The sequence below is a fragment of the Leopardus geoffroyi genome, chromosome A2 (genome assembly GCF_018350155.1).
Source record: "Leopardus geoffroyi isolate Oge1 chromosome A2, O.geoffroyi_Oge1_pat1.0, whole genome shotgun sequence".
Taxonomy (NCBI): domain Eukaryota; kingdom Metazoa; phylum Chordata; class Mammalia; order Carnivora; family Felidae; genus Leopardus; species Leopardus geoffroyi.
The window spans coordinates 8,518,519-8,532,137 of record NC_059331.1 but is presented as its reverse complement, the minus strand read 5'-3'; the positions used below and the strand labels follow the sequence as shown (position 1 = coordinate 8,532,137).

At 60.2% G+C, this 13,619-nt stretch overlaps 2 protein-coding genes across 12 annotated transcripts in view; one reads left to right on the top strand and one right to left on the bottom strand.

The window, feature by feature from the left end:
- The window catches only part of DOCK6 (dedicator of cytokinesis 6), a 45,070-nt gene that overhangs the window by 11,046 nt on the left and 20,405 nt on the right, over positions 1–13,619 (top strand). For 7 of the 11 annotated variants that reach the window (XM_045491972.1, XM_045491971.1, XM_045491964.1 and 4 more), the window contains 17 exons: positions 1,347–1,432; positions 2,960–3,026; positions 3,128–3,277; positions 4,164–4,244; positions 4,361–4,514; positions 4,678–4,805; positions 4,919–5,012; positions 5,420–5,582; positions 8,714–8,831; positions 8,916–8,986; positions 9,163–9,301; positions 9,389–9,490; positions 10,172–10,258; positions 10,624–10,855; positions 11,117–11,278; positions 11,952–12,115; positions 12,647–12,751. In XM_045491972.1, coding sequence (XP_045347928.1) covers positions 1,347–1,432; positions 2,960–3,026; positions 3,128–3,277; positions 4,164–4,244; positions 4,361–4,514; positions 4,678–4,805; positions 4,919–5,012; positions 5,420–5,582; positions 8,714–8,831; positions 8,916–8,986; positions 9,163–9,301; positions 9,389–9,490; positions 10,172–10,258; positions 10,624–10,855; positions 11,117–11,278; positions 11,952–12,115; positions 12,647–12,751 — 2,103 coding nt within the window. The remainder of the gene's footprint in view (positions 1–1,346; positions 1,433–2,959; positions 3,027–3,127; positions 3,278–4,163; positions 4,245–4,360; positions 4,515–4,677; positions 4,806–4,918; positions 5,013–5,419; positions 5,583–8,713; positions 8,832–8,915; positions 8,987–9,162; positions 9,302–9,388; positions 9,491–10,171; positions 10,259–10,623; positions 10,856–11,116; positions 11,279–11,951; positions 12,116–12,646; positions 12,752–13,619) is intronic. The other 4 variants (XM_045491973.1, XM_045491967.1, XM_045491970.1 and 1 more) reach the window with 1 other exon arrangement.
- ANGPTL8 (angiopoietin like 8) lies at positions 5,678–8,238 on the bottom strand. Its single transcript, XM_045491987.1, has 4 exons — positions 7,334–8,238; positions 6,977–7,138; positions 6,088–6,197; positions 5,678–5,964 (listed from the first exon to the last, which is right to left on the bottom strand). Exons 1-4 carry the CDS (start codon positions 7,628–7,630, stop codon positions 5,937–5,939), a joined length of 597 nt encoding a protein of 198 aa, XP_045347943.1. The 5' UTR covers positions 7,631–8,238; the 3' UTR covers positions 5,678–5,936.

The window sequence follows — 13,619 nt, the reverse complement described above, 5'->3', positions numbered from 1 at the left end:
AAAGGTTCTCTCTCTTTCCTTTGCCTCTCTCCCCTTCTCATGCTCTGTCTCTCAAAAATAATTAAAATTAAAAAAAAAATTAAACTGGTATTTATTGAGCACCTACTATATATGACTATATTTATCTCGCTAACATTTATTGGGCACCTAGTGTATACCGTGTATTTTTATTCAGTGGCTTTTGTTGTATATATACTCCTTTATTTATCACCCAGCATTTATTGGGCACTTATTATATACCTCTCTATTCAACCAATGTTAATTGTATACCTATTGTATAGTCCTTTATTTACAAAAAATTTTTTTTAATGTTTACCCATTTTGGAGAGAGAGAGAGAACGTGCGTGTGTGCACGTGTGAGCCAGGGAGGGGCAGAGAGAGGGGCAGACACAGAATCTGAAGCAGGCTCCAGGCTCTGAGCTGTCAACAGAGAGCCTAACTCGGGGCTCGAATCCACGAACCGTGAGATCCTGACCTGAGCTGAAGTCGGACGCTCAACGGACTGAGCCACCAGGTGACCCTATAGTCCTTTATTTAATCAAACAGCATTTCAGCAATTAATATGTCTCCAGTACCTGTGTTTATCCAACTGACTTTTTTTTTTTTTTTTTAAATAATCTCTGTGCCCAACTCAGGGCTCGAACTCACCTCCCCGAGACTAAGAGTCACGTCTGCACTGACCGAGCCAGCCCCTACCCACTCACTTTTATTGGGAACCTAGTGTAGACACCTGTGTTTTCATTCAGCCATTTATCAAGTGCTTGCTGTATACTCCTACGTTTATTCAGCAGTATTTGTAGGGAGCCTAGTATATACCCCTGTGAATGTCCAGGCAGTGTTAATCTAATGTTTTCTGTATACGTCTGTGTTTATCCAACCAACTTTGAGGAGGTGCCTACTGTATACTTCTGTATTTGCTTGACCGACACGAATGGCAAGTCCTGGAGGTACATGAACGGGGTAGACTCCGTCCCTGCCCTGTGGAGGAGAGACCCTCCTACCAAGAAATTGCAGTCCAGGGGGAGTAATGTCATGATGAGTTGCCGGTAACTGGCCCTCACATGGCCCTCTGGGTCCCGGCCACGTGACATTGTGGACACCTGGACGAGGTCCCTGCTCAGGCCTCAGGGATCGGGGAGGAAGTGCCCGCTAAGCCGCCACCTGGACGATGACAAGGAGGGGAGAAAAAGGGGGTTCCAGCCTGGGGCAGTGGGATGTGCCAAAGCACAGAGACAGGAACTGAAAGAAACTTAAGTCAGGTCGGGGGGGCAGAGCTGGCCTCGGGCCCCGCGTTCCAAGCCCTTCGTCACGGATGTGTCCCAGCTGCCCTCCCCGGTTCTTGGCAGGATGAGGCCGTGGAACGCTGCAGCCGCCCCGAGCCGCCCCGTGAGCACTTCGGACAGAGGATCTTGGTCAAGTGTCTGTCGCTGAAGTAAGTGTGCTGACCCACGCCTCCCTCCAGACCCGCGAGGCCCCGCGTGGGGTATGGTGCGGGCACACACTTGGGGCCCACTACTCAAGCCAGGCTGTTACCGTGTGCGGCCCTGAGACCCGTGAGGTCATCCGTGCGCTTTGAGGTGGGAAATGACTTCCTTTTCTCGTTATTCAAAGCCACCGGGTCCTTAAGCGCCAACTGTGTGCCGGGCTGCGTTCTCAGCCCTGCACACGTACGACCTCCAATCTTCACCACAACCTTGTGAAGTAGGCGCAGGTGGGGAAACTGAGGCACAGGGTGCCAGTCACTGTGCCCGAGATCACATGACTTAGGAGGCCAGAATCTGGTACTGGCTCTGCCGGGACCCGGGCCGGAGGGGGCGCTGGTGACCCTGGACCTGACTTCTAGCTGACCGAGGCCCCCTCCACATCAGCCCCCCCCCGGCAAGCAGCCAGAAGTGCGTGGGAATTGAGCTGAACAGGATGTGGCCTTGGACCTAAGCCCAGCACTGCCCCTCCCCACCCTGAGTTCCTGCCTGGATGGGGGCAGGAAAGGGAGGCCCTGGTGTGGCCTGAGGCCCGTCCCAAGAAGTAGGGTTGGGAACCAGCTCTTTGAATATTCAGTCATTCAACAAACACTACCTACCGTATCCAGGACCTGTAACCGTGGGATGACCATACAGGGCCCTCTGGGTGGGAGGAAAGGGCACACCCGAAGGCTGGGAGATGTCTGGAGAGGGGAAAAATGAGGCCAAGAGGTGGGCGGGACGGAGCCCTGTAGGATTTTGTTTTCAGCACACTGGGGAGCCTCAAATTTTGAGGTGTTTTTTTTTTTTAATGTTTATTTTTTGAGAGAGAGAGACAGAGTGTGAGTGGGGAAGGGGCGGAGAGAGAGGGAGACACAGAATCTGAAGCAGGACCCAGGCTCTGAGCTGTCAGCACAGAGCGCGACGCGGGGCTCGAACTCCTGATCTGTGAGATCGTGACCTGAGCCGAAGTCAGACGCTTAACCGGCTGAGTCACCCAGGCGTCCCTCACATTTTAAGTTTTAAAATGCTTCCTTAGGGCTCGCATGGTGAGTGGGGGCCAGCAGGGCAGAATAAGATGGGAAGGTGGTTACAGGGACGGTGCAGGCAAGCGAAGTGGGAGCTCAGCCCAGGGTGGCTGAGGACACCCCAGAGAGGGGGGCACAGCGAGGCCCAGGAGGTGACAATTTCACGATGAGGGGCACTCTCGTGGCAAAAGCTTCCTCCATCCCATCTGAACAAGGGCCATATTTTCGGGGGAAGGGCTCTGTGTGAGTTACTGGGGGGGGCGGGGGCTTGATGCCTCAGTTTCCCTATTTGCAAAACGGGACAGGCTTTTCCTGGAAGCCCGTAAGCAGCAATTCTTTGTGGCCCAGTGGAAATTAGGTGCCCCCCACCACGATGCACCAAGGCTGGGCCGGGTCTCAAGAGGGACTGGGGTGTGTGGATGGTCCAAGTATTAGGGACGGCCTCTGCCAGAGAGTCCCCGTTCACCGTAGGTTTGAAATCGAAATTGAGCCCATCTTTGGCATCTTGGCCCTGTATGATGTGCGGGAGAAAAAGAAGGTAGGAGCCCCTTTCTTCCCATTCCTACCCCGACCCTCCTCCTTGTTGCCCCGCAGTGGGCTTCCTGGAGGTGGTGGCCCAGCTGCTTTTCGTGTCCCCAGATCTCAGAAAACTTCTACTTTGACCTGAACTCGGACTCTGTGAAGGGGCTACTGCGGGCCCATGGCACCCACCCTGCCATCTCCACGCTGGCCCGCTCTGCCATCTTGTCCGTGACCTACCCCTCACCTGATATCTTCCTGGTCATCAAGGTGCCTGCTGGGGCTGGGCCAGGGGGTGATGATAATGGTAAACGCGGTGTGGGCCCTGTTCTCATGGAAGAAGATGGCCATGTCATCAAGAAGGGTGATGAGTGTGTTGTGGGGAAAGCACAGGCAGCCGGGCAAGCCCAGAGGAGGCTCCTCACACGACCCAGGTGGGGAGAAATCACAGAGGGCTTCCGTGGAGAGGTGGCAGCCAGGCCAAGACCCATGAGTGGGCGGCCTGGGGAGAAACGGCATCCTGGCCCGTGCAGATGAACATCTGAAACTCTTTTTAAGTTGGGAGTTTTTCAGTTTATCAGGGGAGGAAAGACGTAGCTGGCACATCTGTGTGAGATTTTCTGTTTCTAGGAGTGATCTCAGATTTCCTTCCCCAAAACGTTCTATTAGGTTACGCTAACGGCACCTACAGGCAGGCAGGGCTCATGGTCGGTCAGGGTACGCAGGGCTTGCCACCTCTAATCCTTACCACAGCCCCAGGAAGTGGGGGTTGCCGTGGCCCCCCATTTTACAGATGGGGAAACTGAAGTACACCATGAGTTAGGGACCTGTTCGGGCTCCCATACCCTCCAGGTGGTCAGGACTGGAGTCCAGCCATGCTTGGAGTGGCCTCTGTTTATACAAACGAAAGTATAAACATAGGGAAGTTACGGAGACGGGGGTTTGGAGTGGGTTCAAAGCATGGGGAGGGGCAGCTGGCGGGGCAAGCCAACTCTTGCTCAATCCCGAGGACAGTGGGAACCATGGGAGGTGTTGGAGCAAAAGCCCTAGCTGGATGGAGTGTCTGAGGGCCCCTGAGGGGTCCAGGGGAGTGGGTGGGAATGGGGTGGGAGGCTGGGGTCCCAGCAGCGCCTCACTGGCCCTGCCGGCCCCCCAGCTGGAGAAGGTGTTGCAGCAGGGGGACATCAGCGAGTGTTGCGAGCCATACATGGTGATGAAGGAGGTGGACACGGCCAAGGTAAGCAGGTGGAGGCTGAGCAGGGTGGCGAAGGGGTCACCGGGCAGGGCGGATCCTGGATTCGGTAGGCCTGGGGCCCTGAGCACTTGGGGGCTTGGTGGGGGGTCTCCCCACAGAACAAAGAGAAGCTGGAGAAGCTGCGCCTGGCAGCCGAGCAGTTCTGCACCCGCCTGGGCCGCTACCGCATGCCCTTCGCCTGGACCGCCATTCACCTGGCCAACATCGTGAGCAGCGCCGGCCAGACGGACCGCGACTCGGACTCCGAGGGAGGTGAGGAGGCGGGGCTGACGGGCCAGGGGCGGGGCCACCGGGGAGGGGACGATGCGCCCTCTGCTGGCTGGACTTGGTACAACGTTGAGTCCCCGCGTCTCTCGGGCCCTCCCCGCCTCCCTTTCATCTCTGCCGCCTCCATCACTGTCACCACTTCCCCTAGAGCGCCGACCTGCCTGGACTGACCGCCGCCGTCGGGGGCCCCAGGATCGGACGAGTGGTGGGGATGACACCTGCAGCTTCTCCAGCTTCCGCCCAGCCACGCTAACCGTCACCAACTTCTTTAAGCAGGCAGGTGTCATGGCCGTGGGGCTGAGGGAGGGGTGCCCAGGCACAACCCCTGTCACCCCACTGTGGGCGCACAGACCCCAGGGACCCAGTTTACGCGGGCGTGTCCCGTGCAGGAAGCTGAGCGGCTCAGCGATGAGGACCTCTTCAAGTTCCTGGCTGACATGCGACGCCCATCCTCTCTACTGCGGCGCCTGCGGCCCGTGACTGGTGCGTGCCACACCTCCTAAATGAGAGGTGTCACTTTCACGCAGTCACTCAACAAACCCACACTGAGTACCTGCCGTGCCAGGCCCTGGGGACCTCGCGGTGACCATGATACACAAATCCCTGACTTCAGGGATCCCTAATGGGAGTCATAGACAAGAAACATAATAAGACAGATAGTGGGTCAAATGGGGGACATGGTGGCGGTGGGGACCTGGGTCCCCAGGGCAGAGGTGATCAAACGCAAGGGCAAGGTACAGCAATTGAGGATGCCCGCTGGCCTTAGCACCTGAAGGACAGCCACTAGGGGGCATTATGGAAAAGTCAGAGCTCTGATCCTGAAGCCCAGAGAGGGTGGGGCTGGGCTGGGAGGCTTCCAGGCAGGTGCAAACCCCCTACTCCCTCCCCAGCCCAGCTCAAGATCGACATCTCCCCGGCTCCCGAGAACCCGCACTTCTGCCTCTCCCCGGAGCTGCTTCATGTCAAGCCCTACCCAGACCCCAGGGGCCGGCCCACCAAGGAGATCTTGGAGTTCCCAGCCCGTGAGGTCTACGCCCCCCATACCAGCTACAGGTACAGCCTCCAGGGCCCAGCTGGGCACGTGAATGGGGGTATCCGTGCATCCTGCAAAGCAGGAGCGAGACAGAGACGCACAGAGACACGCAGAGTGAGATGGCACTACTCCGCTTTAATGGGGGGGGGGCGCGGCGGTGTGTAAGCATGAAGGATCACATGTCCTGCCTCCACCCCTCCACGACGGGGCCATGTCCTCTGCCTGTGTCCCCGCCTGTTTCTGTCTCTGCTCCGTGGCCAGAAGCACCCTGGCCGACCCCAGTGGACAGGCAGCTCCTTGCGCAGGGGCCACATGGGGCACGGAAGGAAGCGTCCCTCGGTGTGTGACTGGTTCTCAGTTCCACGCAGGCAGGCTCAGGCTGGAAGTGCCGCCGTGTGGAGTCTGGGGCGGGGCGGGGGGGGGGGGGTGGAGATCAGGCTCAGCCCAGGCAAAGGGGTCCCCACCCAGCTGCCCCGCGCACCTGCCGTCAGGCTGTCCTGTGCGTCCAGCCCCCTCCAGGCTCACCTCTCCTGGATCTGACGCAGCCGGTGCTGCTGTGCTGCCAGTTCCTGCCTCTGTCGCTGCACGTGGCCTGTGAGGGCCCACACGATGTGGCTCTGCTTGTCAGCGTGGGCCTGCGGGGTCAGGACGGAACCCTCAGCCGGGGCCGCCCCACCTCCATCCCCCGACGCCGCCCGGGGCCGTCTGCCCCTCAGACTGTATCCGTGTGACCTGGCCATTCACTGCTACTCTTTGGCCTCCACTTCCCCATCTGTTAAACGGGGATGAAATGGGACTTGCTTCATGGGATCGTTATAAGTATGCTATGGGTTATCAAAAGGCAGGGCTGGGTAGCTACTGGGCGCTCGAGAGACAGACCCAGTTACTCTTTTTTTTTTTTTTTTTTTTTTCAACGTTTATTTATTTTTGGGACAGAGAGAGACAGAGCATGAACGGGGGAGGGGCAGAGAGAGAGGGAGACACAGAATCGGAAACAGGCTCCAGGCTCTGAGCCATCAGCCCAGAGCCCGACGCGGGGCTTGAACCCACGGACCGCGAGATCGTGACCTGGCTGAAGTCGGACGCTTAACCGACTGCGCCACCCAGGCGCCCCAGACCCAGTTACTCTTAACCGTATACATTTATTGAGTCACTTCCGTGTCCCCTGTCCCATGCGGAGCATTTTGTCTGTATTGAGTCCCTGTCTCCACTTTGAGACGTCAGTCGTCACGCTTCTTTGCAAATGGGGAAACTGAGGCATGGGAGGGGACAGGGGTTTTGCCCAGGGTCATATAGGTTGGAGGCCATGGCACTGGGAGATGGACCTGGGGATAGCTCGGGGACTCAAGGCTCAGAAGCAAGTTCTGCCTGGGAAATCAGAGTCCCAGCTCCACCAGGGCTGGGAGCCTCTTACCTTCAAGGCCTCAAATTCTTGTTGGGCATGGCCCAGCCAAGCGCCCCTCAGCTGACCTTCCAGCCGCAGCATGCTCTCCCGCAGCGCCCGCTGCCCCTGTGCCGCCTCCCCTAGAGCCTGGGCCGTGGCCTCTGCTTGGAGCTTTAGGGCATCCTCTTCCATCTGATCAATAAATAGTGGATGTTAGTAGGATGATCAACTTGTCTTTGTTTGCCTGGGACTTGCCTAATTTTAACACTGGAAGTCCTGTGTTCCTGGGACCCCCTCGATCTTGGGCAAACCCAGACAGTCGGTTACCTTAGGCACTTGTGCTGCAAACTCCTATCTACCCCACGGTGCCCCAAGTGCAGTGCCCACCTGCATCTCCAACAGGCTTGTGCGTAGCTCCTGGGCTGCATCCCGGCCCCGGCTGACCTCCTGCCCCAGAAGCCCCAGTGCGTGGCCATAGAGGCCCACGCTGTGCCCAGCCTTTGTCAGCCGTGCCTCTGTGGCCCTGTATACGCTGTTGAGGGCCTGACCCAGCTGCAGGGTCCCGTGGAAGAGTAGGGTCAGCTCCTCATGTTGTGCTGGCTCCAGGCTCCCCACGGGAGCTGCAGACGAGGGCCAGGGCTCGGTGGCCAGGGCACACAGCAGGCACAGTGCGAGCACGGGCATGGCTGAGGCTCTGAGGGTGCGGCCACGGCGCCACTGCCGCCCCCTTTTATGCCCTGACACCCCAATAACCCCCGGTCAATCGTTAACCGGCCAGCTGCGTGCCCCGTGTTGTGCAAGGGCCTGGCGGTGGCGCGACCGTTGCGTCAGGCGAATGTCCGGCTGGGCCACGCTGAGATCACGCTGGCTGGGGCTTGGGGCCAGGTGTGGACTGGGGGGCACTGGGAGAGGATAGGCCCAGGCCCCGCGGCGGGAACCTGAAGCTCTGAGCCTCGGCTTCCCCACCCGTGGAAGGGGTGACAACAGTAACAGGCCAGCAGAAGCAGATGATAATAGTGCGCGTCTTAGCGCCGAAGGTTTCCCCAGATGGGTTTTCTGCTGCCGTTATGGTAGCTGACTTGCTCACACCCTTGCCGCAGGCCTGTGATGCTGGGGTCTCCGCCGGCCTGGCTGCAAGCTGGGGGTGTGGGGCAGGGTACAGGTGTGGCAAAGACTCTCCCGAGGCCATACAGCCTGGCTCCAGGACCCACATGTGCCCCGGAGCAGTGCCAACTGCCGTTTTGCTCCCTGGATGACTGTGAGGCGTGTGCCTGTATTCCACCACCGCTCCCCGCCCCGTGAAACGGGAGTAACGTTCATCCCCCCTCCCCCCCCCACTTCTGATTCTGGCCTCAGTGTCTCCACCTGAGAGATAGACTTCATAACCCTAGTGGCTTCTCCCGGGGGAAGGGCAGTCAGGCCCCTGAGCCCAGGGAGGGGTGGGTCAGCCCAGGTGGCTGCCTGGGCCACTTTTTGGAACCCTGAGCCCGAGCACCCATCTGTCCCTGCTCGGCACCTCCCCACGCCTCATGAGCGCCCCCAAAGTCCCTCTGTGTTCCCACCCTCTGCGGCACTGTCCCCCGACCTATGCTCTAAGGGTGTCCACCTGTCCCCCGCTCTCTGCCAGTCACATCTCCCGCCTGGTGCCCGTAACTGCCCCGCCCTCAGTGTCCCAGCTGCATGGCCACTCTCCCCCAGTGTCCCAGGCCCGGCTTGTGCCAGTAGCCCGGCCTCTTCTGTCTCTCTGATGCCCCCCTGCCCCCGCAGGAACCTGCTGTACGTGTACCCGCACTGCCTCAACTTCAGCAGCCGCCAGGGTTCCGTGCGCAACCTCGCCGTGCGAGTGCAGTATATGGCGGGCGAGGACCCCAGCCAGGCCCTGCCGGTCAGTGGCCGGGCCTGGGGGAGGAGGGCGGGGCGTCCCGGGTGGGCTGTCCCCGGCAGGCCCCTCACGCACGCCCTCCCCCAGGTCATCTTTGGCAAGTCGAGCTGCAGCGAATTCACCCGCGAGGCCTTCACGCCGGTGGTCTACCACAACAAGTATGCAGGGACAGGGGACAGGGGCAGAGGAGGGGAGCAGGCCACCTCCAGGAGACCTCGTAGGGGAACCGGAGGCAGGGAGCCGACAGTGGGGCCGGGTGGCACCGGGGTCACACTCACAGGAGGGGGTGGGGAAGGCAAGGGGGCTCCCAGCCCCCAGCAGACCCCCCTGCCAGGTCCCCAGAGTTCTACGAGGAGTTCAAGCTGCGCCTTCCGGCCTGTGTGACCGAGAACCACCACCTGCTGTTCACCTTCTACCACGTCAGCTGCCAGCCCCGACCGGGCACCGCGCTGGAGACCCCCGTGGGCTTTACTGTGAGACCCCCGCCCGCCCTCACCCCCGCACCCCCAGCCCGCCTCACCTCTGGCCGGCCCCGTCGCTGACCCCCGGCCTCTCCCCAGTGGATCCCGCTGCTGCAGCACGGCCGCCTGAGGACCGGCCCCTTCTGCCTCCCTGTGTCCGTGGACCAGCTCCCGCCCAGCTACTCCGTGCTGACTCCAGACGTACGTGCCCTGGCAACCGCCCCCCAGTGCCTTGTCCTCTGATGACACCCCAGGCTCCCGTCTCATGGTCCCCCCATCCGTGCCCTGCCTTCCTTCCCATCAGTACTCCCGGGATCCTTGTTGTCCTCTGTGACGACCTCCAGGACCCCTCGTCACCCCCCAGTACTGCTTTTGTGTCTCCTGCTCCGTGCGTCCCTCCGTGTCCCCCACTAGCCTTGCCTCGTTACCACCCCCCACCCTGTGGCCTTTGCACTCACTGTTCCCATTGCCTTTCTGCCCCGGTCCCCCTTTAGCAATCCTGCCTGCCTCCCTGACCATGATCACCCCAGGAGTACCTCCAGGGCCCATCCCCCCCATGAATGCTGTCACCCTCCCACTCACCCTTGAGCTGTCATTAATGCCCTGGGCGCTTCAAGTCCAAGAGCCCATACGCTCTTCCCTGATTCATTCCCTGCAATAATATTCACCCTGGGCCTCCTTTCCTTGTTCCTCCGTTAGTACCCCAGGCTTGCAGCCTACCCCGTGGACCCCCATAGTGCTGCCTCCCATCTGCACCCCCCTGGGCTAGGCAGGGGACCCAGCTGCTCTCCCAGGGGGGGGCTGTGCTCTGCCCACAGTGTTGCAATGGCTGATCAGTGCGGGAGGGCTGGCCAGTCCCCACCTGGTGCGTTCCTCCCGCAGGTGGCGCTGCCGGGCATGCGCTGGGTGGACGGCCACAAGGGCGTGTTCAGCGTGGAGCTCACTGCTGTGTCCTCTGTGCACCCCCAGGTAGGGGTGGGGGAACCCAGGAGTCCGGCCCTGGAGTTGAGCAACAGCTCCCGCTGACCGGGGAGGCCTGGCCTCGGGCCACGGACGTGACTTCGGTCAACTAGGCCAGGCTCCCAGGGAAGCTGCTGACTCAGCCATGCCAGTGACCATCCCAGCTGGGGCTTTGGCCCTTGGTCGCTCCCCTTCTCTCCTCCCTCCAGCCGGTACCCCTCTCTTTCCTCGTTTATAGTCCGTTCATTGATCTCCGGCCTTGGTCTTTGGCCCACGGAGCACCCCGCATCCCCGCACCCCCGCAACCCCCTACGGTCTTCCCCGACATGGAGCCCTGGCCCCACCCTGCTCACCCCAGCTCCTCCCACCCCCAGGACCCTCACCTGGACAAGTTCTTCACTCTGGTGCACGTCCTGGAGGAAGGGGCCTTCCCGTTCCGCCTCAAGGACACCGTGCTGAGTGAGGGGACCGTGGAGCAGGAGCTGCGGGCCAGCCTAGCCGCACTGCGCCTCGCCAGCCCCCAGCCACTTGTTGCTTTCTCCCACCACGTGCTGGACAAGCTCGTGCATCTGGTCGTGCGGCCTCCAATCATTGGCGGCCAGATCGGTGAGCCCTCAGACCTCAGTTTCCCCATCTGGAAAAGGGCCCCTCAGTCCCCTGGTCCCGGGCGACTTCCTATAGCTCACCTTCCTTTCTGGCCTCAGTTTTCCTTTCTGAAAAGTGGCTCCCAACCCCCCGGGCCCGGAGCAGGTCGACTGTGACCCTTTGGTGGCCACACAACCCCTTGGAAAGGTGGGAGATAAGAGGTTCCTTGGGGGAGGCAGGAGGCCCAGGGCTCTGGAACTTGACCTGTGCTCTGCCCGGCAGTGAACCTAGGTCGTGGAGCCTTCGAAGCAATGGCCCATGTGGTCAGCCTTGTCCACCGGAGCCTAGAGGCTGCCCAGGATGCCCGTGGTCACTGCCCGCTGCTGGCTGCCTATGTCCACTACGCCTTCCGACTGCCTGGCACCGAGCCCAACTTCCCAAGTGGTAAGTGTTGGTGGGAGGCCCGGGGGGGGGCAGGAAATATCAGGGAGGAGAGCGTCCCAGTCAGAGGGAATGGCATGTGCAAAGGCCCAGAGGCTGTACAGGCCTTGGCAGGTTTGGGCAGCTTGCAAGAGAGAAGTTGTGGTCTCTGTTGCTTGACTGGTGGCTCATTCAGCCGGTCAACAAGCATCTTCAGTAGCTTGAGGCAGAGACTCAGCTAGGCTGCCCAAGTTTGAACTCCCAGCTCCGCCTCCTACAAACCCTGTGACCTCGGGCAAGTGATTTCACCTCTCGGGGTCTGTTTTCCATTTGTAAACCGAGGATCATAAGGGCAACCCCATCATGGGGCTGCTGGTAATATTAAATGGTACAGTGATCCATATAACGTGGGTTCAATAAAGTTGGGTTCTTTTCTGTTTGCTAAGTAATTAGCAATAACCACGAACGCCTCTGAGCACTTACTGTGTGCAGGCACTGTTCTCAGTGTGTTTCAGTCTCCCCCAAATCACGATGAGGAGGCAGCCATTATCACACCCATAATCATACCCGTTTCCAGGTGAGGATCCCTGGAGGCTCAGAAAGAAAGCAACCTCACCAAAGACGGCTGATTGGGAAGGGGCAGGGGGTCCGCGGGACATCAGGGGCAGGGGGCTGACCATATTCCCTCCATCCTCAGGGGCCCCTCCAGTGGCGGTGCAGGCTGCCACGCTGGCCCGTGGCCCTGGCCGCCCCGCTAGCCTCTACCTGGCTCGCTCTAAGAGCATCAGCAGCAGCAACCCGGACCTGGCCGTGGCCCCTGGCTCTGTGGACGACGAGGTCTCCCGCATCCTGGCCAGCAAGGTAGGGTGCGGAGACCCCAGGATCTCTAGCCTCAGTGGCCACTGCCGCCAGGTGGGCGGGTGGAGGATGGATAGAAAACGCCAGACAACCAGCATGGACGAAAGCTTGAGTCTGGGCGGCTGCACGGCTGGTCTGCGGCTGTCACAGCTTGGGAGCTGTGACTCAGACTTTGCCCTGGGCTCCATACCTCCGAGGCTGACCCGAGGCTGGGCGGCTGGAGGTTGGCCTGCTTGAAAAAAGCAGCGTGTGCTTAGTGGAGCAGGTGCGTATATGCGTGTACCCCATGCGCGTGTATACACGAGTGCATATACTCACGTACCCCACGCATGTATGGGCACGGGGCACATATATATGTGCGCTCCACGCACGTGTGTGCACAAGGAGCGTATGCGCGTGGACCCCACGCACGGACGTGCACACACATTTTCCAGGGTTGCGTGTATGATCCAGGGCAGTGTTCACGCTTGGTGTTTCGTGCTGCTCTCCCTACCTTCTGCCCATGGATTCCACCTCCTACCCGTGTATCTCCAGGGTATCGACCGCTCACACTCCTGGGTGAATTCTGCTTATGCTCCAGGAGGCAGCAAGGCTGTGCTGCGACGGGCACCCCCTTACTGCGGGGCCGACCCCAGACAGGTGCCCTCCCTACCTGCCCCTGCACGTGTGTGACCCTCATCTCAGCATGAGCCCCTCCCACCTTCCTGGCTGTGGCCCACTAACCTAGGGGGGCTGCCTGAAGGAGGCGGCAGACCCCTTCTGCCTTTGCTCAGGGGCTGTAGTGTCAGTGTCGTAGGCATCACAGTCGTCTGAACCAGCCTTTTGCTGCCCTACAGACCACAGCCTCAGGCAGAGACAGAAGGGACCGGGCAGTATGCAAATAGCATGCAAAGGATATGCAAAACCAGCCACTATAACCTCACTGCCTGCACTGCATGGCCTGTACACGTCCTCCTTAATCCACTCTGTTCAGGAGACTCAACTGTCCCCTTGATGTGGCAACCTGAATGATGCCAAAGGGCCAGGACTGACCCTCTGGGCTCTCCCATCCTGTTTCAGGCAGACGGCAGCTCCCTCTACTCTGTCCCTTCCCAGGGATGTGGTGCGGGGAGGGGCGTTGCCTTCAGAGAGACCTGGGTCCTCAGCTCCGGGCCTGCCCTGGGCCCGGGGCTCCGAATTTTCAGATGTGGTAAAGACTCCGGGTAAAGTGTCCAGCTCCGCGGTCTCGAGCCTGGGAACGAGTTAGGGCATCACAGGCAGGATCTTCTCGGGCTAGGTCTCGGCCCAGCCTGGCCCCCACGCTGCCAGATAGCCTTGGAGACAGACACCGACCGAACACACACACGAGTCTATGAGCGCAGGGTGTGAAAGCGGAGAAAAGAAACGAACAGAAGCGAGGCCACCAGCCTCCTCCTCTCTGTGGTCTGGGGGGGGGGGGAGGGGGGGCCTCTCCAGGGAGGTGACATTTTTGCCGGGACCTGCAGGGTGAGACGGAGCCAGTCAGCGA

Excerpts from the sequence above, each read along its gene's own strand:
- ANGPTL8 (XM_045491987.1), bottom strand. The coding sequence starts at position 7,630 with ATGCCCGTGCTCGCACTGTGCCTGCTGTGTGCCCTGGCCACCGAGCCC. Across the intron at positions 7,139-7,333 it reads CAAGCCTGTTGGAGATGCAG|ATGGAAGAGGATGCCCTAAA; the intron begins GTGGGCACTGCA and ends TTTATTGATCAG. Across the intron at positions 5,965-6,087 it reads CTGCGTCAGATCCAGGAGAG|ACTCCACACGGCGGCACTTC; the intron begins GTGAGCCTGGAG and ends GCCCCGCCCCAG.